The sequence below is a fragment of the Pinus tabuliformis genome, chromosome 9 (assembly GCF_031772625.1).
Source record: "Pinus tabuliformis cultivar Carrire ecotype Pingquan chromosome 9, CPIR1, whole genome shotgun sequence".
Classification (NCBI taxonomy): Eukaryota; Viridiplantae; Streptophyta; class Pinopsida; order Pinales; family Pinaceae; genus Pinus; species Pinus tabuliformis.
Genome location: NC_142307.1, coordinates 2,004,197,547 through 2,004,222,953, shown reverse-complemented (window position 1 = coordinate 2,004,222,953; position 25,407 = coordinate 2,004,197,547). Strand labels below are relative to the sequence as shown.

The 25,407-nt window shown below is 35.7% G+C and overlaps 1 protein-coding gene across 1 annotated transcript in view; it reads right to left on the bottom strand.

The window, feature by feature from the left end:
• LOC149157064 (putative histidine kinase 6) overlaps window positions 1-21,346 on the bottom strand; it is a 39,386-nt gene extending 18,040 nt beyond the window's left edge. The window contains exons 1-5 of the mRNA XM_089439056.1: window positions 20,615-21,346; window positions 20,106-20,342; window positions 18,778-18,944; window positions 7,326-7,529; window positions 6,808-6,994 (exon numbers count right to left, since the gene is read on the bottom strand). Coding sequence (XP_089295182.1) covers window positions 6,808-6,994; window positions 7,326-7,529; window positions 18,778-18,944; window positions 20,106-20,342; window positions 20,615-21,061 — 1,242 coding nt within the window. The 5' untranslated portion in view covers window positions 21,062-21,346. The remainder of the gene's footprint in view (window positions 1-6,807; window positions 6,995-7,325; window positions 7,530-18,777; window positions 18,945-20,105; window positions 20,343-20,614) is intronic.
• Between the last annotated feature and the right edge of the window lie 4,061 nt (window positions 21,347-25,407).

Genomic DNA, 25,407 nt, shown 5'->3' with positions numbered 1-25,407 from the left:
AAATATTAAAAAAAAAAAATATATATATATATATATATATTATTACTTGATTATTATGTGATTTCATGCAACACTATATTATATTCAACTTCGAAATTCAAGTTTGGAAATTTATAAAATGAAACTAACTAACACACTACTCTTTCTCTTTTTGACCATCACTGTAATTTGTTGAATCTTATCATTAAAGCTTCAAGATAGACTTCAATAAAGTAGACTTATTTGCAATTGATGAACTTCAAGATTTGCAACAGAAGCTGTCAAGAAATGACTAGCAACCATGTAACACTTGATTATTATGTGATTTCATGCAACACTATATTATATTCAACTTCGAAATTCAAGTTTGGAAATTTATAAAATGAAACTGACTAACACACTACTCTTTCTCTTTTTGACCATCACTGTAATTTGTTGAATCTTATCATTAAAGCTTCAAGATAGACTTCATAAAAGTAGACTTATTTGCAATTGTTGAACTTCAAGATTTGCAAAAAACGCTGCCAAGAAATGACTGGCAACTATGTATATTTCGCTGAAACCTTTGCTACATCTCCACATCTCTGTCGCTTTATAGAGCCCATGTAGTCCAACACCTTGACCTAACTTCGAAAATAAACAAATGGTACATTCTCTACTCAAAATAGGTACCCGAAATGTCAAATTGTGTTGTAGTGAAGCTCCTGAAAAGCTCCAAAGTACTAATTGAAGCTCCCGGTGATTTTGGAAAGTTTCCTACTAGCTCCCAAGCTCCCAAGAGCGTGGGAGCGTGGGTGCGTGCTATCCAATGCCTGGGAGCGGTACCTGTGTTACTATGGAATATTGTATAATATATTGATATGTATTTCAAGAGAGCTATGAGAACATCTCCCTAACTCCCCAATCTGTATTTTTTCTTTGTAGGCATGTTGGTGATATAGTTGAGATAACCAATAGAGCAAGACAAAGCCAGGATAGTGAATTCATAGTCACAAGGTTAGTACTAAGTAACAAGGACTACGATGGTGTAATGACTCTTTCCTAATGAATTTCTATGTTGTTATTTATAATTTTTGCCTACGTATACCATGTAATGTGAATCTTTATTGACACAGAATAAGTAAAACACTTTTTACTACATTGCATAGTCAAAAGAAATGAGGCAGAAGGACAAAGTTGCAAAGAGTATCCTCTAGATCCATGGTATCGTGTGATGTCTAACTATAAAATTTTAAAACAAATTGTCTTAAAGATCTCAACATTTCTTAAAAAAATCACAAGCACATAAAGAAGAAACTATTCTTACTGTAGTCCAACTAAACCCTCACACATTATTCGTAAAATCTATTCATGCTAGTATGATCTGAAATCACTCGTAGACGACCTCAGGAAATTAATGAAGGTATTACAGACTCGTGTTGGGGTGTGCCTATGTTATTCTAAGCAACGGATCGATAAGATTGCGAAATACACAGGCACTTGAAACAGTAAGAGAAACACAGTAAGCAAATATGAAACACAAGAAATTTAATAAGGAGTTCACCCAATCCTCCTGGGGCTACGTCTCCTGGTTCAACGTTCAGTGGTGGCCTTTTCTATTGTCTTAAAGCAGAGTTTTTACAATAAGGAGCACAATTTGAGTCTCACTTAACAGATGATGATCAGTAGGGTGTTACTTGGATCCCCCAAGCCTCTAGAGTACACAGACTCCCCCTTACTGAATCTCAACCTCAACTAGTCTCAGTGGTATGAGTCCAATTTGGTACTCAATACCTGACAGGTATACACAGAGGAGCTGCTTGAACCTCTCAAGCCTTCTCTGGAATTCACAGACTCTCGGAATCTCTCTGTCTCTGTCTGCTCGATGCTGCCTTTGTTCTGCAGGTCAACTCAGCTTCTCTGTTCTCTGCAGTTCACTTCTCTCTACTTATGTTTCTTTCTGCTCTTTCTCCATTTGTGGCTTAAAGCCAATGTGCTCCCTGATTGTTCGTTTCCGCTTCCCAGCTCTCTAGATTGGCTGCCTCTGTCCGCTGGAATTCCCCTGCTCTGCGTCATCATCGTTGTGTAACGCTTCACATAGAGGTGGCCACTTGTCGCCTCACAAACTGAGTGTCAGTTCTCCTTAAACGATCATTATTTCCGTTACTGCAAGATTGCCGACGAAATTGATTCCTCTGCCAACTCATCGGTCATGTCGGACCTCAAATCTTTATATGTCTTAGCCTATTTCCCCGTCAAATCCAGTCATTCATCCGTTCATATCGCGCGGTTAAGTTGCGTGACCTTTACTCGTGCGATGTAAGCAGTTTTCTCTCTCATCTGTTGGACGCGTGTCACCCAATGTATGGCATCGCACGAGACTCAGTCGAACCCGCTTACCGCTTAAAGTCCGCCCGATATCCTGCCGGTTTTAGCGCGGGACCCGCCTTCTGACGGAATCAACGATTTTTGTACGGTTTCGTGCTTTCCGTTGTGACAGAGCGCTTGGGGCTTTTCCTTCACCGAGAGGGACACCCTAGCGCTTTAGCGCTAATCGCGTATCAGAAACTGCCTCTGTTTTTGGATCTGACCTCCTGTTTGTCAATTTGTGCCTGTGCATGGTCTCCATGGGCCAACGGTCTGCGCACTTTGACCAAGGGTCCTCGTTGTTCCGTGCTGACCACAAATTGCCATTGTCCAAAGGTTATTTCTGATAGCTCGACATTCATAGCACTTTGAAACTTTAGTATGAATTTTACAGAGTTCAGGAAACTGTAAGAGTGTTTAAGGATCGAATTTGAATCACGACGTTCCCACTGAAAAAGCTTTTGGACGACCAAAAGTTGGTTTTCAAGCATCGACTAAGTGAGGGTATAGTTGTCTCTTTAAGCAACGGATCGATAAGATTGCGAAATACACAGGCACTTGAAACAGTAAGAGAAACACAGTAAGCAAATACAAAACACAGCAAATTTAATAAAGAGTTCACCCAATCCTCCTGGGCTACATCTCCTGGTCTAGCCTTCAGTGATGGCCTTTTCTATTGTGTCTTAAAGCAGAGTTTTTATAATAAGAAGCTCAATTTGAGTCTCACTTAACAGATGATGATTAATAGGGTGGTACTTGGATCCCCCAAGCCTCTAGAGTACACAAACTCCCCCTTACTGAATCTCGACCTCAACTGGTCTCAGTGGTATGAGTCCAATTTGGTACTCAATCCCTGACAGGGATACACAGATGAGCTGCTTGAACCTCTCAGGGCTTATCTGGAGTTCACGAACTCTCGGACTCTCTTTGTCTCTGTCTGCTCGATGTTGCTTCTGCAGGTCAGCTCAGCTTCTCTGTTCTCTGCAATTCACTTCTTTCTCTACTTCTGTTTCTTTCTGCTCTTTGTCTGTTCGTGGCTTAAAGCCATTCTGCTCCCTCACTGTTCGTTTCCACTTCCCGGCTCTCTGGATTGTCTACATCTGTCCGCTGGAATTCCCCTACTCTACATCATCATCATTGTGTAACGCTTCACAGAAAGGTGGCCACTTGTTGCCTCATGAACTGAGTGTCAGTTCTCCTTGAACGGTCATTATTTCCGTTACTCCAAGATTGCCCGCGAAACTGATTCCTTTGCCAACTCATCGGTCATGTCGGACCTCAAATCTTTATATGTCTCAACCTATTTCCCCGTCGAATCCGGTCATCCATCGGATCATTTCTCCACTGTTGATCTGGAGCCTCCAGATCCTACGGTCTTCGCTCATATCGCGCGGTTAAGTTGCATGACCTTTACTCGCGCGATGTAAGCGGTTTTCTCTCTCATCCACTAGACGCATGTCACCCAGTGTATGGCATCGCACAGGACTCGGTCGAACCCGCTTACCGCTTAAAGTCAACCCGATATCCTGGCGGTTTTAGCGCGGGACCTGCCTTTTGACAGAATCGGTGATTTCCATACGGTTTCGTGCTTTTCACTGTGACCAAGCGCTTGGGGCTTTTCCTTCACTGCCTCTGTTTTTGGATCTGACCTTCCGTTTGTCAATTTGTGCCAGTGCGCAGTCTCCATGGGCCAACGGTCTACGCGTTTTGACCGAGGGTCCTCGTTGTTCCGTACTAACCACAAATTGCCATTGTCCAGAGATTATTTCTAATAGCTCGACATTCATGGCACCTTGAAACTTTAGTATGAGTTTTACAGCATTCAGGAAACTGTAAGAGTGTTTGAAGATCCAATTCGGATCATAGTAACCAACACGGTTAGTGCTAAGTAATAACATGGACTATGCTAGTGTAATGACTCTTTATTAGTGAATTGAGATGTTGCTATTTACGGTCCGTTTAGTATTGTGAATTTTTATAGCTACAGCACAAGTCATGGAATTGCTAACACATTGCAAAATGCACTGAGACAGGAGTACAAAGTTGTGAGGAGAATTCTGTAGGATCCGTGGTACCAGGAACTATCTCACAAATAAAAAAATTGAAGTCAAAATGTCTTAAATATCTCAACATTGATTAAGCATCATACTTCATAAAGGAGGAAACGATTCTCGAAGTAGTCCAACTGAGCCCCCCTCCACTATTTGTAAAATATGTTCCTTCTAGTACCAATTAAACTAGTTATGACTATCAATGAATTGATACGTTCTAATTTACAAATCTATGTTCACATGTAATGGGAATGCTTATTGAGAGAGAATAAGTTAGATAGTAGTAATTCATTAACACATCGCATAGTCATTACAGAACCTGCGTCAAGAGTAAAAACTGTGGTGTGTCCCATAGATTGATGGTATCACAATATGTCATTTAACAATAATGTTTCAAATCAAACTTATGTCAAGCATCTCAATATTTCTTGAGCAATCATTACGCATTAAGCAGTAACTATGGTTCTCATAGTTGTAATCAAACTGAAGCCCACTGCTCTATTTGCAGAGAGCTTATTCTTCATCTCGCATAAACAGTCTAAGTAACTATTATCATTAGTCTGCCAGCAGTAACTATGGTTCTCATAGTTGTAATCAAACTGAAGCCCACTGCTCTATTTGCAGAGAGCCTATTCTTCATCTAACATAAACAGTCTAAGTAACTACTCTCATTAGTCTGCCAGAAACCCTTGCATCGTTTGTGACATTTACTTGTATTACAAAGAAAATTATTCTTAATCTAGAATGAATGGATTAACAAGTAAAATCCCAAATTGGGTACTATGTTTTTCTCAGATATGAATGAAAGCAGCACTATGCCCTATGTTTCACAGGTGAGATGTTGGTGCAGGTACAACGGCAGCAAGGGTTAAAAAACTTTTAAACTTGCGACAACGCAGTGCAACAGCGAGTACAACGGGAGTGGGGATAGAAGAACCTATGCAACTATGACTAGACACCAAACCCTAAACAATATAGTGCTATTACACAATTAGTTTGTCTATAAGCAACTTGTCTAAACCATCACTAGTTGCACTACCGGTGCTAAGTCACAATGTTTGGGTTTGAGTTCAGGTACGACAATAATTTGGTCCAGTTAAAATTCCAATTTTTGGATGAGGTTTGAATGATGTCCGTTTGGTTCGTCTATATATATTTTTTTATATTAACTTTCAAAGGATATCATAAAATAGTAAGAAATCAACACCAATAAATATCAAAAATGTTATCATGGGCTTGAATTACAAGGATAGATTTCAAGCTTGAACTGTGACACAAAGATACGAGCTTGAATTGTGGAGAGTTAATCAACAACCATGAGGTTTGATGAGGTTTACCAAACCTCAAAAAAAAATTAAGTTCACCGAATTTTGAACCTCAAAATGAAGTTTGGTGATAAACCTTGTGACATAGATATCAGGTACTCTTGCCTCACATGACATAATCAATACAATAGAAAATGTGTTGATCTGTTGACAAATGATTTAAACTTCAAAACAGTCTCTGGCTCCTCTGAAGTTGGGTCTATGTTACCAGAAACGAGACGGTTGCCATCGTTCTCCATAAAAAAACGTGTAAGAAACGAGACCAGACGGAAACGCCGTTTTCTAGGGCCGTTTTAGTTAACTGGTGCATATATTTTATGGGAAATCTTTTACAGGTCGTATTTCGCTCTTTTGCAGGTCGTTCTCAGCACTGTATTTTCACTCTTTATTGTACATTTCATGCATGTATTGATTCAATAACCTAGAGGTCTATGCCAAAGTATACAGAAAGTTGATCATTTCTGTATTATTGTCTTTTTTTAGTTGATTTGTTTTACTTTAACATGTACATTGTTAAAAGTAATAGTTTAAATACTATTTTATATGTGGCTCAAGAAATTCACATTTAATTGCAAATTCTATTTATTGTTTACAGTTATATATATATATATATATATATATATATATAATTATAATTATAATTATTTGGATTTTTTTAAGGAAATAATAATTAACCAAAGGCCCCAAATGCATAAGAATGTATACACTTAATTGACTAGAGGCACAAGAATGTATATATTTAATAGTCAATTTGCTAACCATCAGTTTGGTATTCAAATTATTTAGTTTTTTAATAAAATTTGGGTTGGAAATTTAGTTGAAATTATATTGAAAATTGAAACTAACTCTGTATTTTTCATTTTTATTTTCATTTTCTCTCTCCTCTTTTCTTGAGTGCGAAATCTTCAGACTCCGTTTCTCGTTTCTGGTAACATAGAGTTGGGACACTTTTTAACCATGAATAAAATCGAAAGCACATCCAAAAAACTAAAAAACAAAACAGACCACAAAACAGACAAATGGACGATAAAACAAGGATAATACAATACTATATGATTTGTCAACTAACTTTGCAGACTTAACTATTCATTGAAAAAACATGATACCTGTGACTTTGCAACATCAGCAGCTTCGGCACGTCCCTTGAGTTCTTCCATTTCCCTACAATCTTCTTCAACTTTTTTAATACGACTTATAGCAGCAAACAAAATATGTCCCACAAGAATGATAATCACAAATATGCCACTAGATGTTCTGATGGCTGTATATGGAAGTTTTGGATCATCCGAGAAGCTACAAAAGTCACAAATATCAAGTATTCAGAAAACCTTAATACTGGGAAATTCTGCCTCATTAAAAGCAAAAAGGACTTAGCAATTCTGCCTTGTCAAAAGTAACAATCTAGTACTAAATTGAAAATTAACCAAACAGGTCCCTTGTGCCAAATTATATATTCAAATAAATAGGCATTCAACAGACAACCCCGTGAAAATGATTTGAAGGAACCCAGCTGTAGGGGCAATCTGATGACTCCCTTACATAGACAATGCAAAGATTCATGAGAAATACCATCAGATAAAATTCATTGCACACCACTGAATTATACAAAATTCACAAGACATACCCGCAATGCAGTTCATGCTTTCTATCAGGATCTCCAAAATCCAGTTCGCTTATGTGGTAGCCATTAGAGCCCGTACCATACATCAGCACAGGAAAAGATTCATTGGTTGTGTCATACACATTTACATTAATGGGGAAGTTGCCTGCAAGCTGGTGTAACAAATTCTCCACCAATGACTCTACATCAAAGGCTCCACCTAAGTACCTGGCAATAATAGAGGGGAAACCCTGAGAAAATCATTTTCAAGCAACAACACATCAAACAGAAAACATAAATGGGAGGTGTTGAAAACATCTATTTGGAACCACAATTATCGTTATGATTATTAATGTCCACTAAAGGTCAATAATGGCCCAGGGAACTGTAAAAAACACAGAAGAGATGGCATTCTGAGGGGAAACATACCCTAAATAAAATAAAATATACAAATCTAGGTTCCAAGCCAAAAACTTCCAAATGCAAGAACACAGGAACCAAGCAGAAGCTCAAATTTCAATAGGAGGAACTTTGTGATGAAGCGGCAGAGTCACACCGCCTTGGTACATTTCTTCTAAAATTTGAGGCCGAAAAAGTACAATATTACATTGTTACAATCAATGGGGAAATTTTCAATATCTCATGCACCTATAGACTGTCGGTAAGTTGATCATACGGTGTCTTCCTGCTCAAGCTTGGTTGAAAGTGGGAAATAATCAACCTGATAAAGGCTACTCCGGAAGGATTTATCTTGATTAAGACAATAGCCTAGATCAAACCTTTCCTCAATGAGGGCAGCTTAAGCCTGATCCTCGTATGCCGGAGAGACCTCGAGTGAATAGTGAGGGTGTCTAATTACTATTAATATTATTTTTTTAACCATGGTGAACTGTAATTTTTTTTTTAACCAGGGTGAACTGTAATTTTTGGAGTAATCTAGGGAGATCCAGGATCAACTTTAGTGGCTACTTTATAACACCAAAAGTATATTTAGCAACATGCAAACCAGATATACCAGATCTTATGATACCATATTACCAGGTCTTATGATTTAGCAAGAGTCAGAGACTTCAGCAAATGAGGAGTCTACTCTTTGAATCAAGATCATAGGAAGTCATATACTCAATAAGATTTGATTTGAACCATAGAAAATCATATACTCAATAGGATTTGAACGGTTGGTTTCACTTTCAAAAAGCAAGAACATCCGTCTACTTAATGCGAACCAAATCACACTGCCTTGGCAAATTTGTCCTGAAATTTGAGACTAGTATTAAACATTGTTATGATCGAGAGCGACTAGTGAGTTCTTAAGAAGGAAAAATAACCACATTCTAATCTCATAGTATTATGAGCATCTCAAAATAAAGTGACCCTCAATCTTCGACTCAAGAAAACGAGTCCAACTGTCCAACAAGTACGCTCTGGGCATATACATGGACTCATTTCAGTGCAAGGCTGATAGAGAAAACTTTGATCTATTCATAGGGAGCTCTCAAACTTCAAAACAACTAGAGTTCAATGTCACTCATGAGTTCATTGCTAAAATGAAGATATGTATTGTGGTAGTAATGTAGCATCAATCGCAACTAGAGCCCAAGATGTCTAGCGGACTTTAGAATAATTTCATCAAAAATCAAGCATACTGATAAACACTTCAAAGAACAAGTAACCATCCACATCACCAAACGTGCAAGTGCCATGATCTTCCCTAGTTCATCAACGCAGAGTCCAAAAAGTGTAGGACAGAGCAGGTAACCTGGTTTAAACCTTATAATGCTCTACATTCCTAGTATATTAGTATATTACCAACACTTGGGTAATGATGGTCGGAGTTTGAATTCCTTGGAAACATTTATGTGAGAAATATACCATGTAAGGAGAGTTATTTTTTTCAGGGGAATTGAATTCTCTATATTATATTAAATTATTAAATTAGTATTTTTAGGGGAATTGAATCATCTATATTATATTAGATTAATATTATAATTTTAAAGTAGAAGAATGAAAATAAAAAATAAAAGAGAATTCAGTGGAAATGTTGTAATCTTGTCACTCATGAAATTCTGAAGACTATTAAGTCTGCTAAATGTTAAATGTGATCTAAAATTCTATTTTTTTTTATATGAAATCAAATGAGGTTGGAACTAAGCATCTTGATGTAATGGTAATGTCAAAAATTAAAATTGAGTAAAAACGTGCAAATAAAAGATAACGAAGATTATGGTTGCAACCTCATTTGATTCCATTAATTTCATATGGAGAAATTAGACTTTTACATCACATTCAAAATTCAGGAGACTTTACAGTCTTCAAGTTTTCAGAATTGGCGAGAGTACATCATTTCTACTATATTATGTCATGTAATTAGAGTGTGAAACTAACATTTAATCAAGAGTACCAAGCACTCTAGGTACCTTGATGTTGGTGGCATTGATTGTTGAACTCTTTTATAATAACCTTAGTAAATATGCACCCTTCATTAAAGCAAAATCACTAATTAAGCATGTTAATATTTTCTATCTCATTTTAATGCTTACAGAGTGTATATTGATGATGACCATACCCACATACGCAATAATGTTAATGTTATGTAGCTATTTATTGTAGCAATTTTTTCTTAGGACTCTAAAGACCATTTAGAGTCTCATATTGATGTATTTTGGATCAAAGATCGAATATACAATGTATTATTCTGGTTAAGCACTCTTACTATTATATACATAAGAACATTTGCATATATGTGTATCATGGTTTGGATTTATATGAATGCAAATAAATATATATGTATTTTTCAAATTTCGAATATTTTACCTAGTTTCTGGTCATCTAATCTTTCATCATCATATTTCAAAATCTATCTATAATGTAACACTTCACATCTTAGACACTTTATATATCAATTTTATTTTAATATTTATGTAACATTTTTTTATATTAATATTGCGTTAATTTAAAAAGTTGAAAGTAAATTTCTTAATAATTTATAATATTTTCCTAACATTGATCCCCAGAGATTAGCGTTCACCAAATATGTGTAATATTAGTAGTTTCGCATCAAAAGAAAAAAGAAATGAGAGTTTCAAATAATAGATTAGTCATTAAAATCAATGTTACTAGACTCGGAATTGGTAATAGATCGGGGAGGCAAAAGGAAAAAGAGTTTTAATAGGATCGAAAAAAAAAATCGTTGAACTCAATAAATAAATATACATATATATTGAATTAAAAAAGACATTTTTCGTTGATATTCAATAAATAAGTATCCAACCAATGCATAATATCAATAGATGTCCAAATTATGATAAATGAATAAGCATTTCATATATATATGTTATGAGTCTAAACATGATCTACAGCATTGAGTCCTTACTCCTAATGAGTGACTACATTGAATTAGAAGCATTTCTCTCTAAAAAGCAAATAACTGTCGAGGCTTAAATGATACGATAATGATTTGGTAAGCCAATGCATAATATCAATAGATGTCCAAAATATCATGAATGAATAAGCATTTCATATATATATGTTATGAGTCTAAACATGATCTAAAGCATGGAGTCCTAACTCCTAACGAGTGACTACATTGAACCAGAAGCATTTCCTTCTAAAAAGCAAAAAATGATACGATAATGATTTAGTACTGAAATCTCTAACAGAACACACGTTGAAGCTAACATTGGAGCACACTGCACACTACGCCTCTATTACACTATGACTCTATTATGAGAAGTAAACTGAAACTGAAAATGAAACCATACCTCTATTACCTTCTCGGTGGATGAGTTGTGGCCCTGAGCAGTGAGAAGTGACTTATGGACCCACGTGTAATTTTAACCTCTAACTAAACCATACAACGAAAAAATGCGTGAACCCTAAAAGTTAAAACATGTGATCCTCGAGTTAAAGGTTGAAAATCGCCTCAGACAGCCCAATCACAATTAATCAGGGAGTCGCAAGTCAAAATCGTGTTGACCATGAATCAAACTCAGTCAACTCGAGCTTGACTCACCCAGAGTTGAATCGAATCGTTTGAGAGAAGAACAGAGTTTGACTCGCAACTAATTGCAAGTGATCAAAAATTCATGTTTCACTGATTAAAATAAAAAAACCTTGACAAAACCAACATCATCCTCCATCTAATGACCATTTACTTCTAAGATACCACCAGGCATAAATGGGTTATTAAAGAAACCACCAACCTAGTATTGATGCACAACTTAATGAGGCACCCAACAAGATTCAAAAAGTGTCTCAACTTATCGACACTCAAATCTCATGACATTGTTTTCTAACAAGATCCAAAAAGTGGTTTAATTTGTGGACACTACTTTCCAAGTCTCTTGTTTCCAAATAAGTTTTAATATATGCAATGTTGGGTCTCAGGACACCACATATCTCCACAATGGTATGATATTGTCCAATTTGGGCCTAAGCCCTTATGGGTTTGTTTTTGGGCTTTACCCCAAAAGGCCTCATTCCAATGGAGATATTTGTTCATCCTTATATACCCATGATCCTTCCCACTTCAATCACTTCTAATCAATGTGGGACATTGTTCGTATACCCAACAATCCTCCCCTCGAACAAAGGACCATCGAGCCTCCCCTCAAACCATCCACAGGATTCTCCCCTCTCTACCAACCAGGATTCTCCGCTCCAATGCGTTGGTGGCTCACGCCGGTCTCGAGAGCTTGCTCCATCCCAGGTCAACTCCTCTTCACCATGTTGGTAGGCAAGACACGTCCATGAAGAATCCGGAGCACACCGCCTGTTTAACCGAGCTCAGCCACAGGCTTACGGGAGCTCACCATCTTTGTTTCGACATTCCGAGGATTCATCCACTTGGGTAACCTCGAACTTGGCTCCGATACCACTTGTTGGGTCTCAGGACACCACATATCTCCACAATGGTATGATATTGTCCAATTTGGGCCTAAGCCCTTATGGGTTTGTTTTTGGGCTTTACCCCAAAAGGCCTCATTCCAATGGAGATATTTGTTCATCCTTATATACCCATGATCCTTCCCACTTCAATCACTTCTAATCAATGTGGGACATTGTTCGTATACCCAACATGCAACACTATCAACGACCAAAAATACTTCAATATGTTTTATAAATCGCTAATTAAATTCCTCAAAAATTGTGTCGAACTCTCAAATTCCAAGTTACTCAATTGTACCTTTATGGGGTTATGACATAACTTCCTGCCTTTCATAAAAGGTTTATTTGTCTCCATCTCTCATCTCTTGTCAGGCTAATCACTTCTTTCCCTCTATCCAGACGATATACAACCACAAGTGGCATGCACAGCTCTAGGAAACATCGACTTCCATATCAGTGAGACATTGTACTTCGTTTCAGCACGCAGCTATTAGACTTATCCCCACACATCTTTTAAGGATGTTTCATTCACAATAAATTTCACTCTTCACTTGATGACGGGACTTCCATATCAGTGAGACATTGTACTTCGTTTCAACATGCAGCTATTAGACTTATCCCCACACATCTTTTAAGGATGTTTCATTCACAACAAATTTCACTCTTCACTTGATGATGGATCTTGTTTTGTTTTAGAAATATAGATTTTTAAAATGGAAAATGTGATAAATTCTCTAGTCTCATTCTTTTTAAAAGAAAATAAGTTTTATATAAAATTAAAATCTTTTGAAAAACAATCATAAATAATGTTTTTTTAATGATCAATAACTGTTTTTTAATGATCAATAAATTATATGAAGTTAATACCAACAATTCATTAATTAATAATAGTAAGAATTTGTGAATTAATAATAATGCAAACATCCTTAAAAACACATTTCCATTATGATTTGCACTAAGCAATGTTATCAATAACTCACATATATTTAACTAGCTATTTATATAAATTCTGCATTTGAGACACAACCTTACATCAAAATTAAACAGAAATCTAAGGGTAAGTTGTTACAAATTATTATTTTCAACTGCCAGAGTGCTCAAAAAGCCAATTTACCACAACAGTAAATACTAAAAACACTCAGAAGTTTACAAGATTTTGTGAACATGCCAACTCATAAAAGCAGGGATCTCAGAACCATGTTGAGCTCTATCTCAGAACCATCTTTATATACTCACTTTCTAAAATTCAATGCAGTGAAATTGATTGATAAGATATGAATCGATTCAACTATTAGCCATTGGAATTTATTAATTTGAAGTTAAATTTAAGTTGGCATACGTTGACAGATTTATAAATTTACTTCTGAATTTTTTTAAATTATCATTAATATCATTAATTATATTAATTAATTTTAATAATGGATATTTTTTATTTTTTTAAATTTTGGTTGTTTTCGAATTTTTCAAATTATCATAATTCAAAAATATAAATAGATAGAGGTGTAATTTTATTTCACTAGAAAGAATGAAAAAATAATTACATATAGGATTTCAAAAAAACAACTTAAACCAAAACTTTAAATTCATTAAAAAAATAAACTCAAAATTAAATGCATTTACTTATAAATTTCCTCTCTTTCTGAATTTAAAACAATTTTCATTTTCCTAAATTAATGTCCGGGGTCGAAGGAAACAGAACAACCCAATAATAACTTGGACCAAAACTTTAAACTCGTTAAAAAAAGTAAGTTCAAAATTAAATTTACTTATTAACTTACTCTCTTTCTAAATTTAAAACAATTTTCATTTCCCTGGATTAATGTCTGGAGCCGAAGGACAACCCAGTGCTTCAATCGTTAAATAAGACCAGATTAAAATCTTTATCATTTAAAAAATTAAAATCAAATGCTTTGTATTAGTCTAAGGACACAAAACGACCCAGTGCTTCAATCTTTGAATAAGACCAGATTAAAATCTTGCTTTTTATTATATTTGTTTGATGGTATAAAATTAATTTTATATATATATAGCTATAGATAATCAAATATTATTTTTAAAAAACAAATTATCCGAACTTTTAGATTTTCTTAACAATTATTATTACAATCTAATTAAAAATTTATTGATGAAATTGTAAGTTTTATTTTCTATAAATATAAATATATATATATATATATATATATATATATATAACTTTCTAAATTAACAATTAATATCTATATTTTCAATAATTTTTCAAAATTTTAACTAAAAATTCACATAAAAATTTACTATTAAAAACTTTCCAAAAGGGGTGCTTTTAAGAAAAATCTGAATAAAGTTCATTTGGGCACTGAAGCCACGAACAATTAAGCGGAAGCGCGCTCTCTCCGGCAAGGCCTAAAGATTAACATCTCTAAAAGCATCAAAAATTTGATATTGTAGGTGATTCAATGGTAGTTATCCAAAAATGTATGTATTTTACTAAATAAAAACTCTCTGACTCATAAGGATAACGTATCTCTTTAGAAAACTAAAAAATTTCAAGATCTTCCCTGTTAAAGGAGCAAATAACCATTTGGGAGATGACCAAACCAATAAAGGAGTGGAACTCGAGCAAGGAACCTTACTCATAGATCAACATAGTGTTACATGTTACGTCCCTTAATTAAAACTTCAATCGTAATCATTATGGATCACAGGTGGAGCACGGGAATTAACGAGGAACAACAGGTAATTATGTATGACAACATTACGAAGATGCGATGGAGCTCCTAGGGAGAGGAAGACGGTAGGATGGACATTAAAGAACAGGTGGTCACGAGTGAGTAAGGCGGCCATGATATAAGACAAGTAGGTTCTCTGCCCCTGGTTAATAAATGAGATCTCAAGTGAATGCAGTCTCAGTACCACCGCGGTTCGAGTCGAGAGGAAATTGGCAATGATGGAGAGGGCAGAAGGTGGCTTGGTTATGTTGCAGAAACCAAATACATTTACGCTGGACAAGACAGGAAGTAATTTTGGTAAGGATTATATATTGTAGTTGACTGAAGCAGCTCAACTATCGAATTACTCGGGCGCAAGGGAGAATTGCAAGGAAAATAGCTTTTGTGAGTAATGGAAGTGACAATGATGTTGAGGAGCTCAGGCGCAGCGAGAATGTAGTGGAAATTGTTGCACTACAAGGAAGATAGCTTTTGTGAGTAATGGAAGTGACAATGATGTTGAGGAGTTCAGGCGCAGCGAGAATGTAGTGGAAATTGTTGACATTTCTTGCAAGCAGGTTGCAGGTTGTTAAGGAGATAGTCAAAAGGAGATGAACGAAAACATGGTTGTCGGGTTTTGTGTTGAGAAGGACATGGAGTTCATCCAGAAACCAATGGAACACCTAAATACTAGTGTTCTAAACCTGAAACATAAAGTGGATAATATTGAATGGTGAGTGGAGACGGCCATTGTGGAGGTTCTAAAGGAGGTTTTCAGGGTCTGCTCCAATGCCAAAGGGAAACATTGATGCTGCAAGTCGAGAACTGGAACCTAGTACTAGGAGGAGTACAGATTAAAGCTTGCCATTTGAGGCAGTTGAAGAAGAATTCGAGCCTGGAAGTTGTGGGTAATTGTTGTCTTATAAAATTTTATGTTTTATCATTTTATTAGATAGTCAAGTACTGTGGAGTTTTTGGAAAATCTATACTTTGAAAGATGTAAAGATTATATATATGAATAAGATAATAGAAATAGGGTTTCTTTCATGTACAAATTTGACACAGAATTCTCCATGACTGTAAGGGACCTAACCCGTTTTCATCTTTATTAATGTTCATCTTTATTAATGAAAATTGCTACCAGTTTTTTGAAAAACTAATTAAAATTATATATATATATATAGAGTATTAATCGAATCCAACTTAAACTTTGTTCAACTAATATATAGAACAATATTGTGCTATAATAGAGACAAGCACAAAGACTAATGTAGCGCAAAGCAAAATTGCGCACTTCCAAATACTGGTATATCGATTGGGCCAAGGGAGAATTTTTTAATCTATAAAACTGCCTTGAAAAAAACCTACTTGTAATTTCAAGCTTGAACTCAGTGTTAATAATGGTTGTGATCTCACGATTGAACTAGTTGCCCCTTTTTGCAAAAAGAATATAAAGAGCCACTTATCCCTCAAAATACTTATAATGGTTCCCCGATGGGGTGATGAACAACGAGGTCTGTGAGACGCGTGTATGATGAAAGGGTTCATTAGGCAAGATGTGAAGGAAGACAAGCTCCCCGTCCTCCCATTATGTATGGTGTACGGTTGGTTTAACAGTGTTGCATGCGAAGTCTCAATCTCATTCTTTCTCCTCAGATTTGAGTGTTGGAGAGGTAAGCCAATTTATGGCACTCGTCAGGGTTCATGCATGTTTTATTATTGGGGTAGTATGATGGTTGGTTGATTGTGGTTTGAGCTTTATTCCTCAGTTTGGCTTCTTAGGCCTTATGCTAATATGGGGGGTGGAGGTCTCGTAGTTGGCTCCTCCTCCATCATAAACGGCTCACAAAAGTGTTAAGTTCATCTCCCACAATTTGGTGTCCCTCTATTGTTGGAAGCTTAAATGAATTATGCATGGTAATTCGGTCAATTCTTGTGCCTACTCCTCGCAGCTTGCTAAATTTCTTCTTGATGGGAAGGTGTCTGAGTTTCTTGTCTGTCGTGTTTCTTTTGGGTCTTCCTCTTTCTGTGGTCTCTCCATGGATTCCTAAGCCTCACCGTTGGGCGAGTAGCAATTGGGTTCGGTGGTGGAAGGGCGGTCTAGAGAAAATTGTTGTGGTTGGTAATTGGCTCGAGTTTGTTTCTTGTGGGCTCGCACTCTGGTGTCATGTTCTTTTATCTACGGCTCTATTCCCTGGTTCTCCCCTTAGTAGAGGAGAAACAAAGGTCTCACACTGGTTATATGTGGGTTGGCATGTAAATCTCTGGTTTGGTGATAGATGGTTGTCAGCCCTATGGAGTAGACTTCTAGTGGATAAGTCAGGGTTGTCTTTGGCCCTATTGCAATTCTCAGCTCGTTGGGTGGTTCTGTTGCTTGTTGTTGAGGTGCTTCTCTGGGCAACATCATGAGACTCATGCCACATCACTCCCACTCCTAGAGCAAGCAAAGGGGAGGTTCATCCAGCTAGGAAGGATGTAGCATAGTGGCGAAGGTGGCAATGGAAGGTCATATTCCTGAGCATTCCAAGTGGGGTAGCCGAGCTGTTGGGGGTGTGGTCCGTACAACGTTGGGATCTCGTGGTGGCAGAGGTGGTTCGAGAGCTGGCAAGGTGGTCGTGCAACGAGTGGTGGGAAGAAAGGTAGAGTGGCGTGTGATGTTGGAGCAAGTGTGCGGGTTTGGAACCCTCGACTAGGGTGTGGAGGAGCTTTTGACAAGCAGAATCGCATCGATGTATGTCACAATTTGCTTCAATCTGTTCTGGATTGCCTGGAAGTTTATGATCAATCGAGAAAGGAAGAACACAAGGTTGTCATTGCTACGCTCAACCAATTGCATTACTTTTAATGTCATGTCCGACAAAGGATTGTGGTGGGGTCAAAATCTACTATTTGAAAAGGTGGAGAAGTTGGAAACGTGGCTAGCCCATTTTGAGCAACATGTATAGTATACCTATCGTACCCCTCTCCCTCCAAGGACCAGGCCAGACAATCTTGCTTCCATCACTTCGGACGATTGAGCATGCTTATGAGTGTTCTTCTAGTTTTGTTGGTCTTTTTGTGCTTTTGGCCTATTAATCTTTGTATTGTTCCTTTAGTTTTGTTTTTGTTTCAGTCATATGATGTTAGCATTAGTCAACAAACCCGATCTGGGTGAGACTACTTGTACTTTGCTATCTATGTACCTTTCTTTGAATGGATGAATAGAATCTTGATTTACAAAAAAATTACTTATAATAGTTATAGATTAGAATAATAGAAAGTATAGTTTATCAATAAATTAAATACAGGTAAAAAGAATATAAAATTCAAATGTAAATACTAAGTGCAGATGTGTACTTATAATGATTATAGATTGGTTGGTAGGTGCAGCATATCAAAATAAAAATAAAAATTATATCAAAATAATTTAAATTTTATACTTATAATGATTATAGATTAGTTGGTAGGTGTCGGATATCAAAATAAAAATAAAAATTATATCAAAATAAGTTAAATTTTAATTTATGGTAATTTATAATGATTATGATTATAGATGGGTTGGTAGGTGGAGTATATCAAAATAATGACCATACGTCCAAAAAATTATAAAAATGATTTAAAATTTCATTTATGGTAGGAGGAAGGTGATTTGCTGGTTAGTTTTGTATAAATAAAAAATAACAATTTTTTAAATGAATAATAATATGGTACCAAACAAACAATCAAATTTTCATTTCAAAATTTCTATCTCTTTAGGAATATAAATATAGATGAATTAAAATTGAAATATTAATGGTGAATCTAAATGTGGCAACTTAAATTTTTTTTGGTTGAAGGGGGCGCTTCAAAACATGATCAATAAATGTACTTGAAATCCACATATGAAAATATAAAAACCTAAATGATGGAAGAGAAAAGACGATTACCCCGCAGTGGCTTCAGTACGTTGCTGAGGCGTGGCGTCTGGAGGAAGGCCTCTGTTATACACAGCAAATGTAAAAACAACTCCTAAATGACTGGAAACCAGCCTAAAAGGAGTCGTCAAGGCCCCTTTACCAGTCTCGCGCGCTCTCAAAATATTCTCTCGATCATGCTGCTCACAAAAGAAAACCAACACTTGTTATAACAAGACTGCATCAAAGGATTTCAGGACAAAAGAAAACCAACAATTGTTATAACAAGACTGCATCAAAGGATTTCATATAGCTTGTTGAGCTGCACATCCAAACAAGTACACAGCAATGTAGTTATCTGCAATATTTGCAATATTTTAAACTAGTATAGATTTATTTAAATATAGATGTAGAAGGATATAATTTTTTCAAGTGGAGAAAGATCTAATTTTTTCAAGGGTAAATTTTTTTATAAACTGGTATTTGAACAAAATTTCAATTTTGATGATGGACGGACAGCGTTACACATCATACTGGACTGGACTATAAAATGAACCTCTAAACTCAACAAGTAAAATAAGTGAAAAATCTGAATAAACTTAACATAGCTTTGAGTTTGCCCAGCACTGAAAAAGTTACAAGTTCATATACTCTTGAGAACAGTGACCAGCGGTTTGATCACTGTTTGACATTTTGGTCAAGAAACTATATCCACAAGATAGTCTTCAGTTTGATCTTAACTCCCTTGTAACTCTGCATCCACCCTTGCACAATACAACTCCACATTCACTTAGATGAGTTGATTTTTTACCCATGGCCTGAATATCTTCAGAATGCCCTGGTTAGGTAGACCACACTACATCTACAAATAGTTTGTTTGGAGCCCCATATTCACAAAGACATGGTCTTGGAGTAGTGGGTGTAAGCAGCTATAAAAAGCTAGGGTATCTCTGCAGATAGTTGATCAGAGTTTTAAGAACCTATTGTCTCTCTACCATGATCCATTTTATTCCTCTTTTACAAAGACAGCCATGTTCCATTGACTCTTATTTATGATGTTATAAATAATCTCAACTGTGTATTGGATATGTTGAATGGACCAACACATGTTCAAATAAGTCTGTATATGTAGTATAACCCCACTGTAAGGTTAGATTAACACATATCTTCATTTCACATGTAGCTTTCAAGAAATGTCATTTGGGCTTTTAAAAAGGGGAGTTTAGACCTTTAAAGAGGGAGGGCAGTCTCCAACTTGAAAACGTCCAGGTACATTGTATTTCTATATTACCCCCACACATATATATATAAATAAATAAATAAATAAAGTACAATGTACTAAACTCTAATAGTAATTTTACCTGCCCTGACATCATGTCCAGTGAAATGAGATAGGACACAGTCTCCTGAGAGAAAACAGTGGGCGCGTATTCCTCTTGTGGAGCCTGAGTCTCTTTCGTATTCATATGCTTTATGCTCCATCCCTGCTGCCTCTCAAACTCCTCCCGGTCTCTATGAAGAACTCGTGGAGCGTATGCCACGCCGCTCATTAGCGGTCTTTCAAAAGAAGTCCGGGCCGTGTATGCAGCAAAAACATCCTAAAAATATATAAAATATATCAGATAGAACTTTAAAAAGGGGAGATTTTATGAACTTGGAAACCATTTCAAGGGGTGAAAAGATAGGTTCGAAAATATTGCAGTTATTACAGAACATTACTAAGAAACTATTTCAAAAAATATTGCAGTTATTACAGAACATTACTAAGAAACTATTTCAAAAAATCACAAGGTCGTTTTCGAAAAACAAACAACTATTCCAAGACGCCATGGACTCTGAAATAATTTTCTTAAAGGAACCCATGCCGGACCTGATAGAGAGCAGAAGGTTTCATCTCGAGATGAAATGTGGAGACGAGGACCGTGAGGGCTTGGACGTGGTTCATGCTGGCAACAAACTGGTCCTGCAACATCCTAGCCCTCTCGTCGCACATATTGGCCAGAGTCTCCTGGCGGCGCCTGGAAGTCTCTCTGGTCATGGAATAGAAACTATAAATGGCCACGCTGCTTCCCAGTAGAACCCACACAATGACCGCCATTGTATTCCATCTCTCGCCAACGCGCTCGCTCAGAAATCCATCAATAGACTGCCATGACAAAAGCCCATGGATAACTCCAGTCCCTCCATTTCCAGTGGTCCTATGGCCTCCATGAGTGCCACCCCTCCAGCCCCCAGCGAGGAGCTTACTGCTCTCCTCCTTGGATTCTTGTTCCTGTGCTTGATGGATCTTTTTCCACTCTGCCCGACACATTCTCATTCGAATTCAGTCTTCAGACGGGGTTGGGTTCTTGGAGAGCTTAATCTTCTTCCCTCTTTCTGCAACTGCTGACAGGTCAAGAAGAGGAATAATGGATTGGATTGGTTTGAGGACATGAAAACAGGCCGGGAAGCAAACAAGTGTAGAAGAAAACAAGCATGGCATTTATCTCTTTAATCCCCCATACAAATTCTTGAGCACAAACAGTAGAAAGGTGATGAATATGAATATTCTCCATGCCCACCAGGGGCCGTTGGACGTACGAACAACCCAGGCGTTCAGACTTTGAAAAGATAGATATTGAAAATCTCTGGATTGGATAGAGGCCTCGTCAGACCAAACCTGACCACAGTTTTATCTTAACCCTCGGGTAAGTTCGGCACTGGTGTGGGGTCCAAAGCACGAGACAGATCTGGGAAGATCTGTGCCGTCCTCTTGACGCTGACGTGGTGGAGCATAGGACTGACAGGTCCTTTTGTATAATATTTGTCCGCCCCCGTTCTCCGTGTCCACGGGGGCGCACGTCGCTCTCGGTGGGGTAAATTGAGAAGAGAGAGGAGGGAGGAATGAGGGATGGGAATGATGACTGCGATGGGGACGGGGTTCGACAGCGACGTGAGGGTTGTTTTGTCACGCTGTCTGCCCCGGGCTCTTCCCCGGTCGCTTTCACAACGATCGTCCCGGAGATCTTGATTGCGACGCCACCGCTATTAACATTAATTAACATTGCTCTTGCGTATTTTGGTCGTCAGAACAGCAAACTTACTCAACAACGACTCTGCTCTGCTTCTGCTCCATTTTGCCTCTGCCTCTGCCTCTGACTTCTCGTCCTAGGGTGTGTATGAAGAGCCTAACTTTCTTGGCCACTTAGTGGGTCATCCCATCTAGTCTGTGTTGATGCAGTAGCTAATTTGGATCATAGTGTTGTTGACTTCGATGTTCATGGAGTTGACTCAATGTTCTAGGAAAAAATAAATAAAACAATAAAATAATGTTTTAGTAAAATATTTTTCCTTTTAAAAATAAATAACATTGGTGTATAAAATAAGGTTTTATTTAATTTTTTTTAAATAAAAATTAGTTGATAGCAATTTTTTTATCAAGGGACAAATGTATAGAAACAATTTTTTATGATTAAAATTTTATTAAACATAAAATAATAATGTTTTTTTAATTTATTTAAATTAGTATAGATTTATTTTAATTTATGATATATTTTAGATTTTGGTGATGAAACAAGCTACATGATTTGAAATGTTTAGACAAATAAATGTTGATATGATTTGCTTTAAAAATTTCTTTGCAAATAGGGATTAAATATTAAAGAGTTTAGATTTCTGTGATCCATACTTGATTGTTAGAGATTTCAGCAAAATCACATATTGATTCTCTATGTGATTTTGCTGAAATCTCTAACAATCAGGGATTAAATATATTAAAATGCAAAACCTCTTAAGACTTAACAAAACTAAAGTTAAAATAAATCTATAATAATTCTTAATAATATTATTTATCTCTGATTTCTACGGAAAGACTTTGCTTAATATTATTTATATTCCTATAAATTTCTCACATATATATATATATATATATATATATATATTATTTTTAGTTTCATTAAAATATAGATATGTTGACTTGGCATTTTTGTTTGACATATTTTATAATCCAAATTTTTAATGTAATATGAATAGCATATTTTATATATACAAAAAATAATTCATTGCCACTACTAAGTGTTTATTAAATACGAAAATTGAAATATAATGGTTAAGAATATGAACTTTTATTTAATTATATATATGAAAGGAATATACACATTCAATTCATTAAGTTAAAGTTAATCATGTCACTTGCACGGATTGAACTTACTCCAAGAAGATGTCACTTATTAGTCCCACGTGCCTAAAACAAACCCAATTGAATATGTGTATGTATTTGTGCGTTTATTAATTAAATGTATTAACCTTTTGTAGATTTATTAATTATATGTTTTGAAATATCACAATTAAAAATATAAATCATGATTATTTTATTTTATTTTGATATGATATGCATATTATGATTTTTTAAAATTTTATTAATAAAATTAAAATTACATTATAATAGATTGAATTTAATAAATTTATTATTTTCATTACTTTGTAATTTGAGGAACATTATATTTTTATTATTATTATTATTATTTAATTTAACATTTTATTTTATAAACATTATTGTGTTGTACTATGTTGTAGAGTATGGCTTTGCACAATTATAGCTTTTAAAAAAAATGTCAAATTTAAGAGAGAATCTAAACCTAGTACATGGTGGAGCAATTCCTCTATGATTTTATTCCATTCTAAGTTGACCTTGCCCAATTATGAATAAACCTAAATCTAAAAAAAATCAAATAGAGTTCTCATTAGGGAAGTTTGTCACAAGTTCAAACAAATATGTCACTTAATCTAGTCTTAAATATGGTAATTAATTTATTGAGTGTTCTCCTTTGGTTAAACTAAGTGTATACTCCAAGTTTAAGGTACAAATATGCCATTACCAATAAAATATTTCATCATCAATAAACTAAGTTAACGAAACAATTAACTTTTAGAAAAACGAAAGAAGGGAAAAAAATTTCAAACTAAATTTACAATAAAAAATTAAGTCTATGCAAATAAAATAAAATAAAAAGGATGACAATAATAATAATAATATCAAATAACAAACTAGTGTAGATGCACGTTAACCCTAATCTTTTAAGCATTGATAAGTGTGTGTTTTGATTCCTTTTTATCTTCTCTAAAAGATGGATATGCATTGGTGTAGTCTCAAATGTAGTATTTTATCTTTGTCAATCATATAATCATTTCATGTAGTGTAATTCACAATACAATAGTTAATTTTGTCACTTTCCTAGTTAACTTTAAATTTAGCGATTTATTGCAAGAGTATTGTCCCGTGTAGTCTTAATGGTAGTGGTAAACTTTTATTGTTGCTTAGTTAACTTCAAACATCGTCATCAAGTTTAATCTCGAATGTGAGAGTTAACTTTGTTGAACGGTTAAGATTTTCATATAGTCTAATTTACAACACAATGATTAACTTTTTTTGTTGCCTAATTAATTTTAGATACAAGAATTTGATTCATCTCAGCGTAATGGTTAACTCTCTTGGTCATCCTTGTATTACATTCAATGTAGTCTCAAGCGCAGTGGTTAACTTTGTCGGTTACTCAATTAACTTTGGATGGAATTGTCTGTTGGAGTAATTGTCGCACTCACCTCGTTGGGAATCAATTGTGTGGACTAAGTGCCACTCTGGGAGCATGGGACTAGCCGCCCACTCAAGGTAATGGTAAGGGTTTGGAATTTTACCGATGCCTATGAGTTTTGGAGTAATGAAAAACCCTATCATGGTATCAAATCCCTAGCCCATTTTCTATTCCATGAGTTGCATTTGAGGGGGGGTGTTGGAGTAATTGTCACACTCACCTAGTGTTACATTCAAAGTAGTCTTAAGCACGGTGGTTAAATTTGTTGGTTACTCACTTAACTTTGGATGGAATTGTCTGTTGGAGTAATTGTCACACTCACCTCATTTGGAATCAATTACATGGACTAACTATCGCCCTAGGAACATGGGAATAACTACACACTCAAGGAAATGGTAAGGGTTTGGAAGTTTACTAATGCCTATGGGTTTTGGTGTATCGGGAAACCCCAACATTGTCAATTTTGATCTCAAGTGTGGTAATTAACTTTACTCAATGTTTAGGTGATGTGTTTGGTCCAATCTAAGATGTGGTAATGGATTTTGTTAGTTGACCAAGTAAATTTGGATGTGGTTATTCAATTCTGTCTGAAATGTAGTGGTTAGCTTTGTTCATTACCCCATATAGTTAACTTCTAATGCATTTTTTCATTTTGGTCTTACATGCAATAACTACTTAATTGCTTAAGGACATGATTGTTGAGGTCAATATTTATTAGGCATCCCTTAAAATCTAGTCTTACATCTAGTGTCGTAGATGTAAGAGTTGGTAGTTAACTTTTTTGGCCACTAAAGCATTTACTAAAGTTGTTGTTCATTGTGCATTCATCAATTTTTTTGAACTTCTAATGTGGTAATCAAAGTTTTTTAATTAGTCTAGTCTTAGATGCAGTAGTTAAACTTTGTTGGACACCCAAGTATTACATCCAATGTAGTATAAGAGGTAGTATTCAACTCTATTGCATGCCTTGGCATTGTATATAGTGTAGTCTTAAATGTGTCCTATTCACTTAGTTTATTTTGGATGTGGTAATTTTGTCTACTCTTAAATGGGGTAGTTAACTTTTTTGGCCACTCAAAGCATTTCATCTCTA